The 22,742-nt window shown below is 46.6% G+C and overlaps 1 protein-coding gene across 1 annotated transcript in view; it reads right to left on the bottom strand.

The window, feature by feature from the left end:
* The window catches only part of RNF165 (ring finger protein 165), a 56,288-nt gene that overhangs the window by 21,688 nt on the left and 11,858 nt on the right, over positions 1-22,742 (bottom strand). Inside the window, exons 6-7 of the mRNA XM_039911320.1 lie at positions 12,794-13,103; positions 10,623-10,748 (exon numbers count right to left, since the gene is read on the bottom strand). Coding sequence (XP_039767254.1) covers positions 10,623-10,748; positions 12,794-13,103 — 436 coding nt within the window. The remainder of the gene's footprint in view (positions 1-10,622; positions 10,749-12,793; positions 13,104-22,742) is intronic.

Below are 22,742 nucleotides of genomic sequence, written 5' to 3'. Positions count from 1 at the left end.
ATAATAACAATAATGGACAACGATGATGGAAAAGACTCTTTCGACTCCTACACAAGTATTCTGAGTATCACACTCAAAAATGGCTTAACAAAATGGGTGAGGGTCTAGAGGGGTCTGCTGCTTCTGAAGCTCAGAGATGTTCTGATCTGTGGCCAGGGTCTGCACCCTCTCTTCCTCCCAGATATCTCAGAATGGATGCCGCTAGGTGACGTTAACAGGTCAGATGGCTCAGCATCTACTATCTCCATTCGTACAGTGCTCGCCACGCAGCAGACGCTAAATAAATCTCATCACTACTGCAGTATGGCCCAGTGGAAAGAGCATGGCCAGGGAGCCGGTGGACCTGGGCTCTTATCCTGGCTCTGCCACTTGTCTGCTATGTGACTAAAGGGCAAGTCACAACTTCTCTGGGGCTCAGATACCTCATCAGTAAAATGGGGATTAAATCTTCTTCCCTCTGACTTAGACTGTGAGCCCCATATAGGTCAGGGACTGGGTCCAACCTGCTAAACTTGTATCTACCCCAGGGCTTAGAACAGTGCTTGACAAATACCATAAAAAAAAAACCCTAGCACATATCCCACTGACGATAAGGCAGACCTGTCCCTTGTTAAACACTGGTATTTAAGCAAGGCTCATCCCAGATGGCAGGAGACCAGAAAAATGCACTCCTGCATTTTCATGGGCAACGTGTGCAAATGTGTAAGCATTTCTCAATGTGACACTCACCCTGGGATGCAAATCTCACTGCCAGCAGCAGCATCTTAGAACTGCAAGACAAATCTACTAATATATTCAGAGTAAAACCTCATTAATTCATAACCCATTAACCTGAAATTCATGATAATTAGGCCCCCTGCTTCTTTTCTTTGCCTTCCTATAATGCTGACAAAGGAAGACAGCCTTTGATGTAAAAAAGTAAGAGTTTGATCTTCCCTGGTGTTAACAAAGCCTGAGTTCCACCATAAGGAGCAAAGATAAGCAGAAGCCTAGGAAGGAGTGGTAGTGTCTTTGTTTTCCTGAATCTCCTGAATCTCCAATTGTCCTAAGGAGGTCTAAAGAAACAGTTAGAGGAAGAGAGACTGACCAGTAAAGATCCCAAGAAGGTAAGCCTACATCCTGCATATATCTGTAGCTGCCCATCATATTCAAAGATAATGGTACCAAAACCAAGATATTCAAAGTAGAAAGGTAATCATGAAAAGGTCAACGGAGTGCCCAGTAATTCATTCCCTCTAGTGTAAAGACTTGCCAACTGATGATTTACCACCTGCCAGACCTTTAAGGGCCTTCAGATCCATCCCTCATTCTCCTGCTCTTCTTAAAACTTTTGTTCCTGAACAATCACTCTCCTGAGTGCAGCATCCCAAGATAATATCTCTCCACTCTCTTCATAGTCCACAGAGTTGCTTGGACTATGTTTCATTAGGTCTTGAAAATGTTCCTTCTGATCTACCTCCTTGTGAATGTCACATGTCACTTCACCATACAGCAGGCACACATCCACACGCGCACACGGTACTGAACTAAAAAAGCGTGTAAAATACTTGTCCAGTTTAGACGTTTTACTCTTTCAGACCATCTTCTCCTTTTTCATATGAACCAGCCACAGGGAAACAACATGGTCTAGTGGAAAGACCACGGGCCTGGGAGTCAGAGGATGTGGGTTCTATTCCCGGCTCTGCCACGTCTCTTGTGTGACCTTGGGCAAGTCGCTTCACTTCTCTGTGCCTCAGTTACTTCATCTGTAAAATGGGCATTAAGACTGTGAGCTCCATGTGGGACAGGGAATGAGTTCAACCTGATTGTTTTGCTTCTATCCCAGAGTTCAGAACAGTGCTTGGAACATAGTAAGCACTTAACAAATACTACAATTATTATTATTCTGGTCCCCAGGGCCAGCAGCAGCCCAGATGGAGGAAACATCCCTGTTCTGGAGATCGGGACGGCCTTGTCCCCTGCCAATTTCCTCAGGAACTCACCTCCCCCAAGGCCCAGGGCAGTGGTGCCTCCTGCCCTGGAATCCCAGCTTGATCCAGGGCAGGAGTAGTTTCTGGAGATTGGTGGTGATACAGTGCCTGATACGGAAGCAACTCTAGAAACCAGGAGAGGCTTCCATTTGGTCTGGGGCCCAGGGTTATTATCCTGCTTGCTACGCTCCTTCATTCCAGCCTTAACATCTCAGTAAAGTCCTGGAGTGCACTGACCAGTTTGCAATACCTCAACCAAAGGACAACGTTCTTGTTTATGCAGTTCATTCGGGCCTCTGTCAGGCCTTCAGCTGCACATGCCCACGGAAAGCTAAATACCTCCTAGAAAGCTGGAAGCTCTGATGATCATCCTCTGAGAAGGTGGATGATAATGGAATAGGTCAAAGAGGATGAAAGAATGACACTAAAGCTGCTTAGCCAATAAAGCCCTAAATAAGTATAAGGGCATCACTTCACACCGTGCCCAAGAGAAAAGAGTCCACATGAAGCTGAGTGATCTGAGCCTAGGGAGTAATCTTGGGTTTCAGAAAGAAGCACCCAAACTTCTTGGCTCAAGAAGCAGCTTAAGCCTAGTGGAAAGAGTCTGGGTTTGGGAGTGAGAAGATCTAGGTTCTAAGCCTGGCTCTGTCACTCCTCTGCATGACCTAGGGCGAGTCACTTGACTAAGCGTCTACGATTGTGAGCCCCATGTGGGACAGGGACTGTATCCAACCTGATTAACTTGTAACTAACCCAGAGTTTCCCCCTCTCAGGGTCGCACCTGCAGAGTTTCCAGTACTCTACCAGTCTACCAGGTATACCCATTTCATTCCTAGCTTAGGCAGTGGCTAGCAAGTGGAAGGCAATCTGGGACAAGTCAAAACTCACCTGTGCTGGCCAGCAGTAGCACAGGAGAGAGTCAAGGGTGGAGGTTCAAGTTTACTGGGCGGAAAGAGGCAGTGGCAAACAACTTCCATATTTTTACCAAGAAAACTCTATGGATCCACTACCAGAATGATTGCAGAGGGAGAGCTGGGCGTTCTGGGAGAGATGTGTCCATGGTGTCACTATGGGTCGGAAACGACTCGACAGCATAAGACAAGGCAACTCAATGTTCAGAACAGAGTTTGACATGGCAAGTGGTCAACAAATATCATTTAAAAAAACACTTAATTTTCCCCTCGCATCTAGAATGACCTTTAGAACATTTTTTTATAATGGTATTTGTTAAACACTTACTATATGCCAGACACCACAAAGCGCTGAAGTAGATACAAGATAATCAGGGTGAACACAGTCCCTATTCCACATGCGGCTCACAGTCTTAGTCAATTAAGTGATTTGCCCAAGGTCACATAGCAGGCAAGTGGCGGAGTCAGAATTAGAACCCAGGTCCTCTGGGTTCCCAGGCTTGGGCTCTTTCCACTAGGCCAAACTGCTTCTTATTTAGAATGTAACACTCTCATGCTCCCCATCTTATCCTGAAAGCAGACTTGCAACCAACCACTTGCCCACTGGCCTTTAAAGCCAAGTAATTTAATTCCAATGATTCCATCGCTAACCCAGGGTTGGATTATCCAAACTCACGGTTTCTCCTCCCTCCTGTTTTGCCAACCTTTAGCCATGACACATCTCACCAGCTCCAACCTCTCCTAGAGGGAAAACAGGGAAACTAACAAGAACGATGGCTCACAATTGACCAGCTGCCATCCTAAATAAATAAGAATGACGGTACTTAATAATGTTGGTATTTGTTAAGGGCTTACTATGTGCAGAGCACTGTTCTAAGCGCTGGGGTAGATACAAGGTAATCAGGTCGTCCCACGTGAGGCTCACAGTTAATCCCCATTTTACACATGAGGTCACTGAGGCACAGAGAAGTGAAGTGACTTGCCCACAGTCACACAGCTGACAAGTGGAAGATCTAGGATTCGAACCCATGACCTCTGACTCCCAAGCCCGAGCTCTTTCCAAGCGCTATGTGTCAAGCACTGTTCTAAGGACTTGGAGAGATACAAGTTAATCAGGTTGGACACAGTCCATATGGGGTTCACCTTCTTATCCCCATTTTACAAATGAGGTAACTGAGGCTCAGAGAAGTTAAGTGACTTGCCCAAGGTCACACAGCAGACATGTGGAAGAGCAGGGCCCATGCTCTTATCTACTAAGCCGCACTGTTTCTCCCCCTGAATTACCTAGTCACACTTCTGAGCAATAAGTGTCCCTTTAAGTCTGTTTGCATTGTCCACCGATGGCGGTTTTCTGCTGGGCTAGACAGCGTTTGGAATAGTTTAATTTCTACATGTCTAAATGTCCAAGGCTTAACAGTTTAAATAGAAATGGTAATAATATGATTTAATTAATCTCTAACTAGGCTTTTGTCCATTAGCTCTGGATTAGAGCAATCTCTGCCAATATTGCACTGCATTAGCCTAAAAAATCATGATTTGACTCCACTGCTCTTACTTCTCCAGGGCACAGGGGATGTAAGGGCTTTGGTGCATTGGTCTATCTGGGACTTATTTGAGAGTAATAACAATAATAATAATAATATTTGTTAGATGCCTGCTCTGTGCTAAGCACTGTACTAATCTCTGGAGTAGATACAAAATAATAATAATAATAATAATGTTGGTATTTGTCAAGCGCTTACTATGTGCCGAGCACTGTTCTAAGCGCTGGGGTAGACATAGGGGAATCAGGTTGTCCCACGTGGGGCTCACAGTCTTAATCCCCATTTTACAGATGAGGGAACTGAGGCACGGAGAAGTTAAGTGACTTGCCCACAGTCACACAGCCGACAAGTGGCAGAGCTGGGATTCGAACTCATGAGCCCTGACTCCAAAGCCCGTGCTCTTTCCACTGAGCCACGCTGCTTCTCCAAAATAATCACGGCTTAGTGGGTAAAGCAATGGCCCGGGCGTCAGAAGGTCATGGGTCCTAATTCTGGCTCAGCCACTGTCTGCTGTGTGACCTTGAGCAAGTCACTTCACTTCTCTGTGCTTCAGTTACCTCATCTGTAAATTGGAGATTAAGACTATGAGCTTGATTTGATTGTATTCCCCCCAGTGCTTAGGACAATGCCTGGCACATAGTGAATGCTTAACAAATGCCACAATTACTATTATTATTATAATTGTTGACCAGACAAAGTACCCTGCCCCACATCAGGCTTACAGTCTAACAGGCAAGAATAACCACTCAATCTCCAAGGGCTCCTTCCCCTCTGCCTTCAAACACGCCCACGTCTCCCCCATCCTAAAAAAACCCGCTCTTGACCCCACTTCCCCCTCCAGTTATCGTCCTATCTCCCTACTACCCTTCCTTTCCAAAATCTTAGAACGAGTCGTCTACAATCGATGCCTAGAATTCCTTAACTCCCATTCTCTCCTAGACCCCCTCCAATCTGGCTTCCGTCCCCTCCACTCTACTGAGACTGCTCTCTCTAAGGTCACCCATGACCTCCTTCTTGCCAAATCCAATGGCTCCTACTCCATTCTGATCCTCCTTGACCTCTCTGCTGCCTTTGACACTGTCGACCATCCCCTCCTCCTCCGTACCTTATCTCACCTTGGCTTCACGGACTCTGTCCTCTCCTGGTTCTCCTCTTACCTCTCTGGCCGATCATTCTCGGTCTCCTACGCTGGAGCCTCCTCCCCCTCCCATCCTTTAACTGTTGGAGTTCCTCAAGGGTCAGTTCTTGGCCCTCTTCTGTTCTCCATTTACACTCACTCCCTCGGTGAACTCATCCGCTCTCACGGCTTTGACTACCATCTCTACGCAGATGACATGCAGATCTACATCTCCGCCCCTGTCCTCTCCCCCTCCCTTCAGGCTCGCATCTCCTCCTGCCTCCGGGACGTCTCCACCTGGATGTCTGCCCGCCACCTAAAACTCAACATGAGCAAGACTGAGCTCCTCATCTTCCCTCCCAAGCCCGGTCCGCTCCCAGACTTCTCCATCACCGTGGATGGCACGACCATCCTTCCCGTCCCGCAGGCCCGCAATCTCGGTGTCATCCTTGACTCGTCCCTCTCGTTCACCCCACACATCCTATCCGTTACCAAGACCTGCCTGCCGGTTTCACCTCTACAATATCGCCAAGATCCGCCCTTTCCTCTCCACCCAAACGGCTACCTTACTATTACGGGCTCTCGTTATATCCCGGCTAGACTACTGTGTCAGCCTTCTCTCTGACCTCCCTTCCTCCTCTCTCGCCCCGCTCCGGTCTATTCTTCACTCCGCTGCCCGGCTCATCTTCCTGCAGAAACGATCTGGGCATGTCACTCCCCTTCTTAAACAACTCCAGTGGTTGCCTATCGACCTCCACTCCAAACAAAAACTCCTCACTCTAGGCTTCAAGGCTCTCCATCACCTTGCCCCTTCCTACCTCTCCTCCCTTCTCTCTTTCTACCGCCCACCCCGCACGCTCCGCTCCTCTGCCGCCCACCTCCTCGCCGTCCCTCGGTCTCGCCTATCCCGCCGTCGACCCCTGGGTCACGTCCTCCCGCGGTCCTGGAACGCCCTCCCTCCTCACCTCCGCCAAACTGATTCTCTTTCCCTCTTCAAAACCTTACTTAAAAATCACCTCCTCCAAGAGGCCTTCCCAGACTGAGCTCCTCTTCCCCCTCTACTCCCTCTGCCATCCCCCCTTTACCTCTCCGCAGCTAAAGCCTCATTTTCCCCTTTTCCCTCTGCTCCTCCACCTCTCCCTTCCCATCCCCACAGCACTGTACCCGTCCGCTCAACTGTATATATTTTCGTTACCCTATTTATTTTGTTAATGAATTGTACATCGCCTTGATTCTATTTAGTTGCCATTGTTTTTACGAGATGTTCTTCCCCTTGACGCTGTTTAGTGCCATTGTTCTTGTCTGTCCGTCTCCCCCGATTAGACTGTAAGCCCGTCAAACGGCAGGGACTGTCTCTATCTGTTGCCGACTTGTTCATCCCAAGCGCTTAGTACAGTGCTCTGCACATAGTAAGCGCTCAATAAATACTATTGAATGAATGAATGAATGAAAGGTAGTGAATCCCAATTTGATAAATGAGGAAACTGAAACACAGAGAAGTGAAGTGACTTGCCCAAAGGCACAGAAAATAAGTGATGGAACTGGGATTAGAACCCAGGTCCTCTGACTGCCAGGCCTGTGCTCTTTCTACTAGGCCACACGTTTTCACTCTCCAGATGAGCCTTCTGATTATTGTCACGTGGTTTACCAACACCAGTGACTTGGCTGATATGATCAAGAAGGACAGTGACTGTCTACAGACAAGAGTCAGTTTTGGGGATAGTTCTAAATCCCTGGAGTTTAACTCCTGCCCATCTTATCCGAAGATTCGTGGAAGGCTCCCTGGATTTTTGCCACCAAGAAGGCTAGACTGGGAGCTCCTCAACCCAGGGGCTGCCTGTTTTTTCTTCCTAATTCCTCACAACACCTAACCAGTGCCCTGTGGTCCAGGGGTATTCAATACCAGCTGGGGGCTGACTGCAGGTTGCTTTAAACCAGTATCTGCCGGGGTTGACATCCTCATGAACTAATAAAGATTGGCCCACGCCCCACAAATAGCAAACCCTGTGTAAGCGCTCAGCCACGAGGATTGTGGGTTCGCTAGACTGGACAGAAAACATTAGGAAGAAGGGGCAATGAGACAAGGGGAAATATGGAAAAGAAAGGGAGGGGAGGACAGAAAAGGAAACTATGTAGTGAAAAGGAAGACAAAAGAGCTAATCAGGGCTGCCAGTTAAAACCACAGTATTGTCGGGTTCCAACCTTCAGAAATGACAGTCACACCTTGCCGGAAACTCCCACGGGAATCATTCGGCTCCGATCACTGCCCAGAGGGTTATTCCGGTAGTGATGGGGTTCGTTGGTGCCCTAAGTGTCTCTGTGGGAGGAGAGTCAAGTAGTCCCCAGGGCCCCGAGTTCGTGGCTTGGTTCTTAACCAGCCGGATAGATTGTTTGATGAAGGCCAAGGAAAAGAGATTCCTGTCCCTGCTTTACAGACCACAAACAGGGAAGCTGTGGACAAAACTAGCACGAGGCACCACGGCAGGCTGAGTAACTTCCACTGGGACAGGAATGAGCGTGGGAGGGGGGAGATGAAGCCCTCGGGGCCATGTCAGCATTGGTTATAAACAGGTGAACGCTGCCTGAAATTCCCAAGCTTGTTCCTGCTGCTTTCCATTCTTTTCTGCTTTCCTTCTGTGATTCCATCTGCCCCTGTCCTCCAGCCCTATGCTCTGGTGTGACTCTTTCAGCATGTCTCTCATCTTTATGTGTGTGTATATGTTTGTGTGCATCGAGTGTGATCTTTTTGCCCTCAAAAGAGAAAAAGAAAGAGACAGCATGGCCTACTAGGGAAAGCTTAGGACTGAATCAGAAGGCCTGGGTTCGAGTTCTGAGTCTACAAATCAATCAATGGTATTAATTGAGCACTTGCCGTATGCAAAACACCACACTAAGCATTTGGGAAAGTAGAATAAAATAGAGTTAGTAGATGCGATCCCTGCCCACAATGAGCAAGTTACTACTTGCCTTGTCTCACAGTCCTTGGGCAAATTATTTATTGAACCTTTCTGTGTCTCGGTTTCTTCATCAGTAAAACAGGGGTAAAATACCTATTTTCTCTCTCCCCCTTAGACCGCAAACCCCATATGGGCTAGGGACTGTGTCTGATCTGATTGTATTGTAGTTACTCCAGAACTTAGCAAGTGCTTGGCCCATAGAAAGTGCTTAAGAAATAATAATTATTATAGTAGCTGGTAAATGCTTACTATGTGCCAAGCACTGTTCTAAGTGCTAGGGCAGATACAAGTTAGATTGGACACAGACCCTGTCCCACAAAGGGCTCACACTCTTAATCCCAATTTTACAGATGAGGTAACTGAGGTTTAGAGAAGGGAAGTGACTTGCCCAGGGTCACACAGCAGACATGTGGCAGAGCCGGGATGAGAACCCATGACCTTCTGACTACTTGGCTGTTATTATTATTATAATAAGCAGACACATATAAGCCCTCGCTAAGGAATTCCCACTCACATACTGTTGAGTACAGAATTCACTCACAGAAATGTTGATCCAAGTGCTTTTCATATCCCATCCTGACTACTGCATCAGCCTCCAGACTCACCTCCTTGTCTCCTTCCTCTCCCCACTCCAGGGAAGCTTGGGAACTTCACCAGGATCTTTTTCCAAAAAACCACTCAGTCCATAACTCCCCACTCCAGTAGTTACCCTTCCACCTTCTGCACAAAATAGAAACTCCTTACTATCGACTTTAAGGCCTTCAGTCAACTCCCCTCTACTCCCATCTTCCCTCATGACCGCCTACTACAATCCAGACCACATATTCCACCCCTCTAATGCCATCCTAGCACTTTGATCTCCTCTTTCTTACCACCAACCCCTTGTCCACGTACTCCCTCTGGCCTGGACCTGCTTTCCCCCTTCATATCTGACAGACTACCAATTTCTCTATCTTCAAAATCCTCAGACACCTTCCCTACCTGTATTTTCTCTCCCTTCTTCACAGCACATATCCTGGAGTTTGTACCCCTTAAGAACTTTAATATTCACCCCACCCCCATCCCTCAGTACTTTTGTACCAGTATTAATTTATTTTAATATCCACCTCCCATTCTAGTGTGTAAGTTCCTTGTGGGCAGAGTTCATGTTTACTTACCCCATTCATTCATTCATATTTATTGAGCATTTACTGTGTGGAGAGCACTGTACTGAGCACTTGAAAAGTACAATTCAGCAATAGAAACACAATGGGTTTACAGTCTAGAAGGGGGGAGACGGACATCAAAACAAGTAAATAGGATAAGAGATTGTACTCTATTTTATTGTACTCTCAATTCCTGATTACAGTGGTCTGCACACAATAAGTGCTCAATAAATATCATTGACTGTGCTCAATAAATAGCTTTGATTGACTGATGGAATGGGGAGAGTCGGGGGCAGGGAGACAAATGAGGAGGCTGATACAATTGTCTAGCCACACTATGAAATGAGAAATGAGAGCTTAGGCTGGGTAGGGATCTGTGGTTTGGTTTGAAGAGGAATGTGAGGATCCGACAGGTAAGAGGAAACAACGGCAGGATTTAGCAGTAGATTGAGAATGAGGAAATGACCCAGCAGAGTGAATACGCTCCTAGACTGCACCCTTCCAAAATATTCCTGAACCCATATACTGAGCAGGCGATAGGAAGTTGGGGCAAAATGGGTACGTATATGCACCACAAGGAATGATCATTCGTGCCTATTAGACCCACAGTGTAGCGTGAAGCAGCTCATCCCAGTGGAAAAAGCACTGGGCCGGGAGTCAAGGGACTTGAGTTCTAATCCCCAGTCTGTCACTCACTTACTGTGTGACCTTGGGCAAATCACTTCACTTCTCTGTGCCTCTGTTTTCTCATCCGTGAAATGGGGATTAAAACAACTGTTCACCCTCTCCCTTAGGCTGTGAGTCCCTCGTGAAATGGGCAGTGTGACCGAGCTGCTCCGTACACTGCTTAGCAAAGGAGGAGAGAACATTAATATTATCATTATATTATTATTACCAGGACCATGGAACACTACGGAAAGGAAGGCAGAAGGAGGGAGTCTCTCAGTGAGAAGCGACGTAGACAGGACAGTGACTTACCAGTCAGTGCCCTCAGCCAGATACCTGGGCTGAGGCCCTAAAGGTTGAGGAGTTTGCAGTTGGTGGCTGAAGTCAAAGCCTGGGTGCAGCCGATGAGGGTGAACAGACATGCGCTCCTGAGTCCGCCTGGGAAAGAGGGGAAGAAGAAGCAGGCGGGTTAGGGGCCTGTGCTTGGAGACCACAGAAAACGTCTCTGAAGGTGGGCACGGCTTCCATGGGTTTTTGATGCTCGCCCCACCAAGTCTTAAAGTCTGTGGTATTTGTTAAACACTTCCTATGAGCAGGGAACTGTACTAAGCTCCGGGGTGGATACGAGCAGATCGGGTTGGAGACCGCCTTTGTCCCACATAGGACCTATAGTCTTAATCCCCATTTTACAGATGAGGTAACTGAAGTCCGGAGAGGTTAAGTGACTTGCCCAAGGTCACACAGCAGACAAGTGGCAGAGCTAGTATTAGAACATAAGTCCTTCTGACTCTCGGGCCTGTGCTCTATCCACTAGTTCACCGAGGCCCCTTGCCAGGCCACAAAAATTGTCATCGACGCTTTGACCGGGCCACTCAACAGTGTGAAGTCAACACACACTGGACAGGTGGCAGGCACTAAATGAGGCCAGCCTTCACGGCCTAAAGGAGGACAGTGCAATAAGTGCAAAAACGGGGTGCCATCGCCCTCCAGGAACGTTGGATGAGCCCCAGACCTGGGATTTCAATGTGGAGACTGTGCCCAGATGAATTGATTATGGTGCTGGTGGCTTGCACGGTGCCACTCTCACTTTCCTTCTGCGCCAGTCACGTTCCCACAGGGTCACGGAGTACCGACAAGAGAGTAGGGGCCAGCGAAGCAAGAGAAGCAGCGTGGCCTAATGGATAGAGCACAGGCCTGGGACTCAGAAGGATCTGGGTTCTGATCCCGACTCTGCCACTTGCCCGTTGTGTTACCTTGGGCAAGTCGCTTAACTTCTCCGTGCCTCAGTTACCTCATCTGTCAAATGGGGATTAAGACTGATAGCGCCGTGTGGGACAGGGACTACTTCCAACCCAATTTTCTCTTATCCTCCCCAGTGTTTAGTATAGGCCCTGGCATGTAGTAAGCGCTTAACAAAGGCCACAGTCATCATTATTTTAATACCACATAGCCAAGGGCATGGGTGGTCTTTGCCCACCTTAGCCAGCTCCAGGCAGACCTAAGAGTAGAACCCGGGTGACCTGAATCCCAGAGCAGGGCTCTTTCCACTGGACCAACAGCAGGGTTACAAACACAACCACACAGACCTTCAAAGTACATAAGCAGTGCCATCCTGGCTCAAGTCAGTGGCCCATCCAGTTTGGTGTTCTTTCCTCTGAAAGGGTCAGTGGGAGTTGGTTGCCTCCCTCGACATCCCTTCTGGTTATACGTACACCAACTCGCATTCCTATTTTCCCTTCAGGAACCCATCATAAACTTGGTATTCATCAATCAATCAATCAGTGGTATTTATTGAGTGTTCACTATGTGCAGAGCACTGTACTAAGTGCTTGGAAAAGTACAGTACAGCAGGGTTGGCACACAGAGTTCCCTGTTGAGCTTACAGTAGGGCAGGGGAACAAACATTATTAATATAAATATATAAAGATATTTATTCATTCAATCATATTTATTGAGAGTTTACTATGTGCAGAGCACTGTACTAATCACTTGGCAGAGTACAATAAAACGATAAACGGACTCACTCCCTGCCCACAACTAGCTTATGTACCTAAGTGCTGTGGGGTTGAGTGGGGGGTGAATACCAAATGCCCAAAAGGTACAGATCCAAGTCAAGAGCTACGTACAGTGCTTTGCACATGGTAAGTGCTCAATAAATACGATTACACGAATGAAAGGATGAATGAGGTGTTCAGACGAAGCAGAAGGGAGAGGAAGCCGGGGAAAAAGGTGGCTTAATAGGGGAAGGCCTCTTGGCGAAGATGTGACCTTAATGAGTCTTTGACAGTTTCCAGACTCCCTTCAGTGACCCGTTATGTACTTTCCCTTCCAGATTTCTCCAAACACATCCTGAACCGGTTATTTTTCAGCCTGCATGACTTCAGCCTACTTCCTCCCCGAGGGTCAGAGGAGGGTTTCGTACCTTAGAGAACTGCCACCGGGTGGGAGCGGGCGGGCATGGCCGGAAAGATCCTGTCACTCACCTGGGATGCGCCACAAGCCGCCGGTGCTGGGCCTCGAGGAGTTGCTGCTGGAGGAGGTATTGCTGGTGTAGGGCCTGAGGTAGGAACGAGGGGCCTGTCATGTCCTGGAACTGGAGGGCCGACAGCGGTGGCAAGGGCTGGTGGAGAGGGCCGTTATGCTGGTGAGGCGTGGCCATGTGAGGGCTCAGTCCCGACTGGGTCTGGACGGGGTGAGGGAGGGAAAAGTCAGCTGGGATCTGAGGCTGAGGCCCCAAGTGGAAGTGCCGGCAGGAGGTAGCGTGAGGATGCTGAGACCTTTGAAAAGGAGCACCTGGAAAATCAAGAGGAGAGAAACACATCATGGAGACCCAGCAGGACACTCCTCTGCCTCGGCCCCACTCACCGCAGCCAGAAGGGAGGCTGAAGAAATCCACAGTAGTGGCTTCTCATTCATCTGTTCATTCGGTCGTATTTGTTGATCGCTTACTGGGTGCCAAGCACTGAAGTAAGCTCTTGGGAGAGTACAATATAACAATAAACAGACACATTCCCTGCCTATAACGAGCTTTCAGTCTAGAAGGGGAGAATATCTCAAATATCCGCAACGATGAACTGTGGGGTGGGTCATAATAACGATAATAATTATGGTACTTGCTGAGCCCTAAGTGCCAAGCACTGTTCTAAATGCTGGGGTAGATCCAAGTTGATGAGAGCCTGTCCCACGTGGGGCTCACACTCTTAATCCCCATTTTACAGATGAAGTGACTGAGGCACAGAGAAGTGAAGTGACTTACCCAAGGTCACACAGCAGTCATGTGGCGGAGTCGGGATTAGAACCCAGGTCCTTCTGACTTCCAGGCCCGTGTTCTATCCACTAAGCCATGCTGCTTCTCATCAGAAGAATCGGATCATGCCAAATGGCAGAGGTTGTTTAGGCAACTGCAGTGTGTGGTGGGCAAACAGTGTGGAGAAGCAGGTTGGGAAATAGAGCTACCTGAATGGACTTTGAGGATGTTCCATCAACTCGTTTTTATGCTCTTACCAGCCGGGAGCTTCATCAGGAGTTGACCTTAATCATAATAAGAATAATGGACCTGAAGTCCATTTTAGAGTCCAGAAGGCAGTATTTCTGGATAGCTGCCACAGAACCAGACCTAGATTTGAGTTTCATAAATTAAGCTAAGATCTGTACTGATAAAATGTCCACATTCTTCTGAGGAGGAAAAAAAAGAAAGAAATTCTCTCTGTGGGTAACTCACTTCCCAAGAGTGAGCTAGGCTCATGGGGAAACAAAACTTTTACTAATTTTCAATCAATCAATCAATGGTATGTAATGAGCACTTACTGTGGGTAGAGCCCTGTACTAAACACTTGGGAGAGTAATAATAATAATAATAATGGTATTTGTTAAGCGCTTACTATGTGCAGAGCACTGTTCTAAGTGCTGGGGTAGATACAGGGTCATCAGGTTGTCCCTCGTGAGGCTCACAGTCTTCATCCTCATTGTACAGATGAGGTAACTGAGGCACAGAGAAGTGAAGTGACTTGCCCACAGTCACACAGCTGGCAAGTGGCAGATCTGGGATTCGAACCCATGACCTCTGACTCCAAAGCCCATGCTCTTTCCACTGAGCCACGCTGCTTCTCACTGAGCCATGCCGCTTCTCGACAGTATAGCAGAGTTGGTAGACATGTTCCCTGCCCACAACAAACTTACAGTCTAGAGGGGGAGACAGCAGCGTGGCTCAGTGGAAAGAGCACGGGCTTTGGAGTCAGAAGTCATGTGTTCGAATCCCAGATCTGCCACTTGTCGGCTGTGTGACTGTGGGCAAGTCACTTAACTTCTCTGTGCCTCAGTCACCTCATCTGGAAAATGGGGATTAAGACTGTGAGCCCCACATGGGACAACCTGATTCCCCTGTGTCTACCCCAATGCTTAGAACAGTGCTCTGCACATAGTAAGCACTTAACAAATACCCACATTATTATTACTATTATTACTATAAATAGTTATGGATATGTACAGGAGTGTTGACTCTTTTCACATCACCACCCTTCTCCCTCTCCCAGAAGCCTTGGTGTCATCCTCAATCTTTCACTGTCTTTCAGTTCTCAAATTCAGTCAGCTGAATTTGACATTAAATTCAGATAGATACAAGATAGATACAACTTTAACAGATTAACAGTTTGTTTAACAGTTTGGACATAGTCCCTGTCCCACACGGGGCTCACAGTCTAAATTGGAGGGAGGAGGATTTAATCCTCATTATACAGATGAGGTAATTGAGGCATAGAGGAGTTAAATGACTTGCCCAAGGTCACACAGCGAGCAATTAGCATTGCCTGCCTAATTCATACTCTTCGTTCCTTCCAAGCTCAACTTCTAAATGTACTTCGCCCTCAAACTCTCCCACCTTACTCACATTGTTCCTCCACCCTCAAAATCCCTTCTTGCTCAAGACTGCCAGACCTTGGCTTTTCCTAATTTCAAAGTCTCTCCAAATCCTACTTCCTCCCAGAAGCCTTCCCCGACAAATTCACAACATCCCATCACAGCAGTCCAACACTTTCCCCTCACATTTCAGTGGTTTACCTCTACCTTTGGTATGTATATCTATACTCATATTTTTATATCCATTTTTTCTCAGCTATTTCATTCTATTATATTCATTCTGCTTCCTATTATATTCTTACTCTTCCTCCTGCTTCCACTATTTGCAAACATTTTTGTATTTGTCTCCCCAGTTAGATTGTAAGCCCCTTGAGGGGAAGGATCAGGTGTATTGTTTTACACTGTAGTTCCCCAAATGCTTGATATAATGCTTCGGTCTCAGAAGGCCACTGATTGATTGATTAATAGATTAGCTTTGCTCCACTAGAGGGTTTGCTAAACAGCCCCATAATGGTGTGAGAGATTCATTGCAGTTTCCCCCACCCCCAACCCAGGGAATCACCAGACCCCTCAATCAAGCAGGTAATCATTCAATCAGTAACAGCATTTGAGTGTGTATTGTTTGCAGAGTCCTGTGCTACGTGCTTAGGAGATTATGACAGGATGCTAGAATAATATTTATGGTATTTATTAAACACCACAAGCCCAACACTGGGTTAGATGATAATAACTGGTATTTGTTAAGTTCTTATTATGCGCCAAACTCTTGAAAAGAGTCAGGATAATCAGATGAAACACAATCCCTATCCCACATGGGGCTCACAATCTAAGGGGGAGAGAGGACAGGTATTTAATTCCATTTTACAGACAAGGAAGCTGAGGCCCAGTAACGTTAAATGACTTTCCCAAGGTCAGGATAAATGCAGAGGTAAGAATAGAACCCAGGTTTTCTGGTTCCCTGTCCCATATTCTTCCCATTAGGCCAGGCTGCTTCTCAGATACAAAAGACAATCAGATCAGACAGTCCTTGTCTCACTCAGGTCTCCCATTTTAAGAAATAGGAGAGCAGGTATGTTATTCCTATTTCTCAGGGGAAGGATCTGAGGGCTGGAGAGGTTAAGTGACTTGGCCAGGGTCACACAGCAGACCGGTCACAGAGCTGAGTCAAAGCTGGAATTAGAACCCAAGGCCGCTGACTCCCAGGATCCATGCTCTTTCTATTAGGCCACCCTGTCTTCCTACTGTAATTCAAATCCAGGAAGGCAAAGTTCAGCTACAGAAGCAGTCTCTTTGTTCTCAGAGGCAGGCCTCAGGAGGCTGGGTGCATCAAAGCTGGGGATGGCTTAGCTTGGGGCCTCCTCCCTTGCCTCCAGGAGGACCTTGTCAACCATCAGTCAATCAATCAATCATATTTATTTAGTGCTTATTATGGGCCAACAGCACCGTACTAAGGGCTTGGGAGAGTGCACTGCAACAGAGTTAGCAGAGGTGTTCCTTTCCATAACAAGTTTACCATCTAGATGTGGAGACAGACGTTGACAAAAGTAAGAAATTTATAATATATAATTTAAAGATATGTACATAAATGCTGCGGGGTTGAGTGTGGAGCAAATATCAGATGTCCAAAAAAATCACAGATCCACATGAATAGATGACACAGGAGGGAGAGGGAGCCAAGGAAAGGAGGGCTTAATCAGGAAAGACCTCTTGGAGATGTGACCTTAGTAACGTTTTGAAGGTGGAGATAATGGTCGTCTGGAGAAAATAGGAGAGGGAGTTCCAGGCCAGAGGGAAAGAGATCGGCAGCGAAATAGATGAGTTTGGGGCACAACTGACTGAGCTTGAAAATAGTAGGAGATCAGTGAGGTGAGATTGGAGGGGCCAAACTGAATGAATGCTTTAAAGCTGAAGGAAAGGAGTTTCTGTTTGACGTGGAGGTGGATGGGAAGGCATTGGAGGTTCTTGAGAAGAGGGGAGACATAGACTGAACTTTTTTTTAGAACAATGTTCCATGCAGAAGAATGGGCTGAAGTAGGGAGAGACAGTAGGCAGGGAAGTCAGTGAGGAGGCAGATGCAGCAGTCCAGGTGGGATAGGATAAGCGCTTGGATCAGCATCATAGCATTTTGGATCAATCAGTCAATCAATGGCATTTATTAAGCACTTACTGTGTGCCGAGTACTGTACTAAGCACTTGGGAAAGTACAGTATAACAGAGTTATGGGCTGATGAGGTAGGGAGGATAACGATATCCACAGCAATGAGAAAGACAAGGGGCGGACAGAGTTTGGGTGGGAAGATAAGGGGATAAGTTTGGGACATGTTTAGTTTGAGGTGTCAGAGGGGCATCCAGGTATAGATGTCCTGAAGGCAGGAGGAAATGTGAAACTGCAAAGATGAGGCATCCGGGCTGGAAATGTAGGTTTGGGAATTATCAGCACAGAGATGATAGTTGAAGCTATGGGAATGAATAAATTCTCCAAGGAAGTGGGTGTAGAAGGAGAAAAAAAGGGGACCTAGAACTGAGCCTTGAGGGACTCCCTACTTTCAGAGGGGGTCCCAGGAAGGCTGTTGGGTTTGTTTTTTTAAGGTATTTTCAAGTGTTTACTTCATGCCAGGTAGTTACTAAGTACTAGACCTTGGGCAAGTCACTTCCGTTCTCTGGGCCTCAGTGACCTCACCTGTAAAATGGGGATTGAGACTGTGAACCCCATGTGAGACAGCCCGATCTGCTTGCATCCACCCCAGCACTTAGTACAGTGCCTGGCACATAGTTAAGTGCTTAACAAATACTACTATTATTATTATTAGAGTAGATACAAAAGAATCTAATTGGAAACAAGCCATGTCCCACATGGGGCTCACAATATTAATCTCCTCTTTACAGATGAGGTAACGAATGCAGAGAAGTTGATATACTGTCGCAAGATCACACAGAAGACAAGTGGCAGAGCTGGTATTAGAACCCAGGTCCTTCTGACTCCCAGGCCCAGGCTCTAACCACTGGACTACTCTGCTTCTGTTAGTCTCTTCAAATCTCCAGCATGCAGCCTAGTGGAAAGAGGACAGGCCTGGGAGTCAGAGGACCTGAGTTCTAGTCCCGGCTCTTCCACTTATCTCCTGGAAAAAGCAACATCAGCGGAAAATCGAGCCCAAAGTGTCACAATCTGCTCATTCCTTTCCAGTTTGGGGAAAATGGTGCTTTTTTTGAAAAATAGGTATTTGCAGAGCACTTGCTATGTGCCAGGCACTGTACTAAGCTCTGGGATAGATACAAGAAAATCAGATTGGGCATAGTCCCACGTGGGGTTCGTGGTCTTAATCCCTATTTTACAGATGAGGTAAAAGAGGCACAGAGAAGTTAAGTGACTTGCCCATGGTGACGTGGAGAAAAGTGTTTAGGGCCGAGATTAGAGCCCAGGTCCTTCTGACTACCAGGCCCGTGCTCTATCCACTTGACCATGTGCTTTGGCGCTCAACCCTTTGGCCTGGGAACAAGATCAGAGGATAAGCAAGCAGAAAAGTTTGTCAGCCTTTCCTATCCAGCAGGACACTCAAGTCTCTATAGAGGCCCAGAGAGCCTGGTAGGTGCCAGAAAATCTAAAGCAAAGACTTTCAGTGTCAGGACCCTCCATTAGTATGGACATTCTGGGTGATCTTATCTACAGCACCCTGAAAGAGGAGTCAACCCCTGAGCTCACTATCTCAGTGTATGGAAATGCTCAGTTTGTGTTGTTCCTCCTAGAAAAGAGATGGGTTCTGGGCAGACTACAGTGATATGACTTAGAGTTTTATCTACCTGACAAAGGCCAGGGTAATTCTTCCCACCCCCCACCCCCCCAGCCCCACAGCACTTATGTATATATCTGTAATTTATTTATGTATAATAAAGTCTGTCTCCTCCTGTCTAGATTATAAGTTCTTTGTGAGCGGGGAATGTGTCTGTTTATCCTCACCTCTGTCAAACTAATTCTCTTCCTCTCTTCAAAACCCTACTTAAAGCTCACCTCCTCCAAGAGGCCTTCCTAGACTGAGTTCCCCTTTTCCCTCTGCTCCCTCTACCCCCCACTTCACCTCTCCGCAGCTAAACCCTCTTCTCCCCTCTTTCCCTCTGCTCCTCCCCCCTCCCGTACCATCCCCTCAGCACTGTACTCGTCCGCTCAACTGTATATATCTTCATCACCCTATTTATTTTGTTAATGAGATGTGCATCACCCTGATTCTATTTATTTGCTATTGTTTTAACGAGATGTCCTTCCCCTTGATTCTATTTATTGCCATTGTTCTTGTCTGTCTCCCCCCACTTAGACTGTAAGCCCGTCAAAGGGCAGGGACTGTCTCTACCTGTTACCGATTTGTACATTCCAAGCGCTTAGTACAGTGCTCTGCACATAGTAAGCACTCAATAAATACTATTGAATGAATGAATGTTGCGCTGTACTCTACCAAGTGCTTAGGACAATGCTTTGCCCACAGTAAGGCCTCAATAAATACCATTAAATGAGCAAGTGAATGAATCCTTGGTTAGTGAATAGGGCCTGGGCTTCAGGAAACTGATTCAGATACTTTCGGCCTAAATCTTTTAACCCTACCTTTTGTGCGTCAGTTGTCACATTGGGAAAATGGGCATAGCAACTACCACCTGTGTTGGCATTCCATAAATCAATCAATCCTATTTATTGAGTGCTTATTGTGTGCAAAGCTTTTGGGAGAATACAATGTAAAAGGATAACAGACCTGTTCCCTGCCCACAGTGAGCTCGGAATTCTCAGCGAAAAGAGGGCTTCCCACAAAAATCAGTTAATCAATCAATGATACTTTTTGAGAGCTTACTCTGTGCAGAGCTCTGAATTAAGCACTTGAGAGAGTGTATTACATTGAAGTTGGCAAGCCAGATTTCTGGGCACAAGGAGCTTATTAATGTCTGTCTTCCCCGCTAGACTGTGAGCTTGTTGTGGACTGGGAATGTGTCTGTTATATTGTATTCTCCCAAGTGCTTAGTACAGTGCTTTGCATACAGTAAGCGCTCAATAAATACGATTGCTACTACTACTAATAATAGTCTGGTGTAGAAGACATGTTAAAGTTAATTGCAGCTAAGGGAAATGGCACAATCAAGCACAAAGGAAATAGATGATAAAGAGGATATTGTACTTCTTATAGGGTTTCTGCCTGTTATTCATCAAGCCCCATCTGAGTGAGAAACAACAAATCGTGCAAACGAGAAAGTCAGAGGCTTAAATAAAGAAGGGAGAGAGAGCAGGAAATACAATAGAGAGAAAAAAGAGGAAACAGGCAGCATCAGAAAGAAAGAAAAATTAAGAGAGGAGTGAAGGGGGAGAGAAGAAGGAAAGGGATAAGAAGTAGAGACGGGAGAGAGAGGGAGAGGGATGGAGACTAGCATTCTGGCCTTGAAAAACCTGCGTTGGTGGCGCCCAAAGAAAACTTAACTGGGGCATTTTTCTGAAAATTAGGGTAATAACAAAAAGCCAAGAAAAAACCATCAAATGTTCTTAAATATTTAAAGTATGCTTGCTGCCTCTCTCTCCCATCTGTCTCTCTCAGTCTGTTTCATTCAGTCTCTCCGCCTATCTTGCTTCTTCTCTGAAACTCCATCCATCTCTGTCTTCTTGTTGGGGTCCCTTAGTAGCCATAGGAATATGGCATAGAGTCTAGTTCATTCTAGAACTAAAAGGAACTAGAAGAAAAGGAAGCCAAGGAAGAAACCAAGAGATCAGAGGCATAACCATTCTCTTTGGGAGTTTTGTACTAGAGCCTTAGGTCCTTGAGTCCCTATAACTCTGAAACACCTAGGGAGTGTCATCTTCCTCCCAAACCCTCCTGTCAGTCAATCATTCATATTTACTGAGTACTTACAGTGTGCAGAGTACTATATTAAGAGCTTGGGAGAGTACAATATAAAAGACACGTTCCTTGCCCACAACAAACTTACAGTCTAGAGGGGGAGACAGACATTCATATAAATAAATATATTACAGATATGCACATAAATGCCATATATAAGTCCAGCTGTGCCTTGCCCACATATTGAATCCCCCTAGTGCTCTACCCACCCAGGATGAGCTACAGTTAAGAGAACAGCAAACCGGCATTTATCTCAGGGGAGCTTCTTCGTTTCCAGCACAGCAAACATTGTCCACTTTTAAATGGCTGTAACTATTTTATTCATGATTTAATCTCTCCTCTCCCAAAGTCTGCTGGGCAAAAACAGAGGCAGCTGGTATTAAAAGATCCTTGCGGGAGCTGACAGTGATCGAAATGAGGAGTGAAAGCCTATTCATATTTATGTTCCTTTAAAATTGCAAATCATCTTTCCCTTCCTTTTGATGAGTTCATCCTCACCACTGCCTCTTTAAGACAGGTTAGCTTGATTGCTCCTGCTCAGCAGATAAGGAAACTGAGACCCAGAGAGGTTAAGGGTCAAGGTGAGGTCACAAGCATGAGATTGGAACTAGGATTAGAGAAGCAACATGGCTTAGTGGATAGAGCACAGGCCTGGGAGTCAGAAGGACCTGGGCTCTAATCCCAGCTCTGCCACTTGTCTGCTGTGTGACTTTGGGTAAGTCACTTCACTTCTCTGTGCCTCAGTTACCTCATCTGTAAAATGGGGGTTAGGACTGTGAACATCATGTGGAACAGGAACCGTGTTCAACCTTTATTTTTATTAATCTCTGTCTCCCCTTCTAGTCTGTAAACTCATTGTGGGCAGAGAATGTGTCCATTTATTGTTATATTGTGCTCTCCCAAGTACTTGGTTCAGTGCTTGGCACGTAGTAAGCATTCAGTAAATACAAATGAAAGAATGAATCTGATTAGCTTGTATCTACCCCAGAGCTTGTACAATGCTTGATACAGAATAATCGCTTAGTGCCATAAAAGGATTGGAAATCTTCCTCCACTGAGAAGGCAGGACGTCCTCACCTGGCAATGCTTGGGAAAGCCTTGAGCTTTCCTGTGATCCTGCTTTCTTTACTCTACCCCCTCGCCTCTCACCTTCCCCAACAAGTTTCAGATCCCCTTCCTAATATACGATGGTTCCAGCAAATCCCCCACCTCTCCCCAAGAGGCAAACCGAAAATCACAGCTCCAAGTAGTCACCACCTAATAAACAGAGAGGCCTAACTACTCCCCACATCCGCTTCCCACTGCCCGGCATCCAGAGTGTGTTGGTCTTGGAGTCCCTAGCCATGCCAAGTGGCTCTAGACTGTGAACTTGTTGTGGTCAGGGAATGTCACTGTTTATTGTTGTACTGTACTTTCCCAAGCACTTAGTACAGTGCTCTGCACACAGTAAGTGCTCAGTAAATATGACTGAATGAAGTGCCAGGGAAAGGTGGGAACCTGAAGATGTTCTTTAGAAAATAGATGCCATATGTGTGGCCTGGTGGAAAGAGCACAAGATTGGGAGCCACAGGACCTGTTTCTAATCACCAGCTCCACCACTTGTCTGTTGGGTGACCTTGGGCAAGTCACTTTACTTCTCTGCCTCGGATTTTCTCAACTGCAAAATGGAGATTGAATATTTGTTCTCCCTCCCCCTAATGCAAATTTCTCCACA

The sequence above is a fragment of the Ornithorhynchus anatinus genome, chromosome 3 (genome assembly GCF_004115215.2).
Source record: "Ornithorhynchus anatinus isolate Pmale09 chromosome 3, mOrnAna1.pri.v4, whole genome shotgun sequence".
NCBI classification, from domain to species: Eukaryota; Metazoa; Chordata; class Mammalia; order Monotremata; family Ornithorhynchidae; genus Ornithorhynchus; species Ornithorhynchus anatinus.
This window is presented reverse-complemented; position numbering and strand designations above follow the sequence as displayed.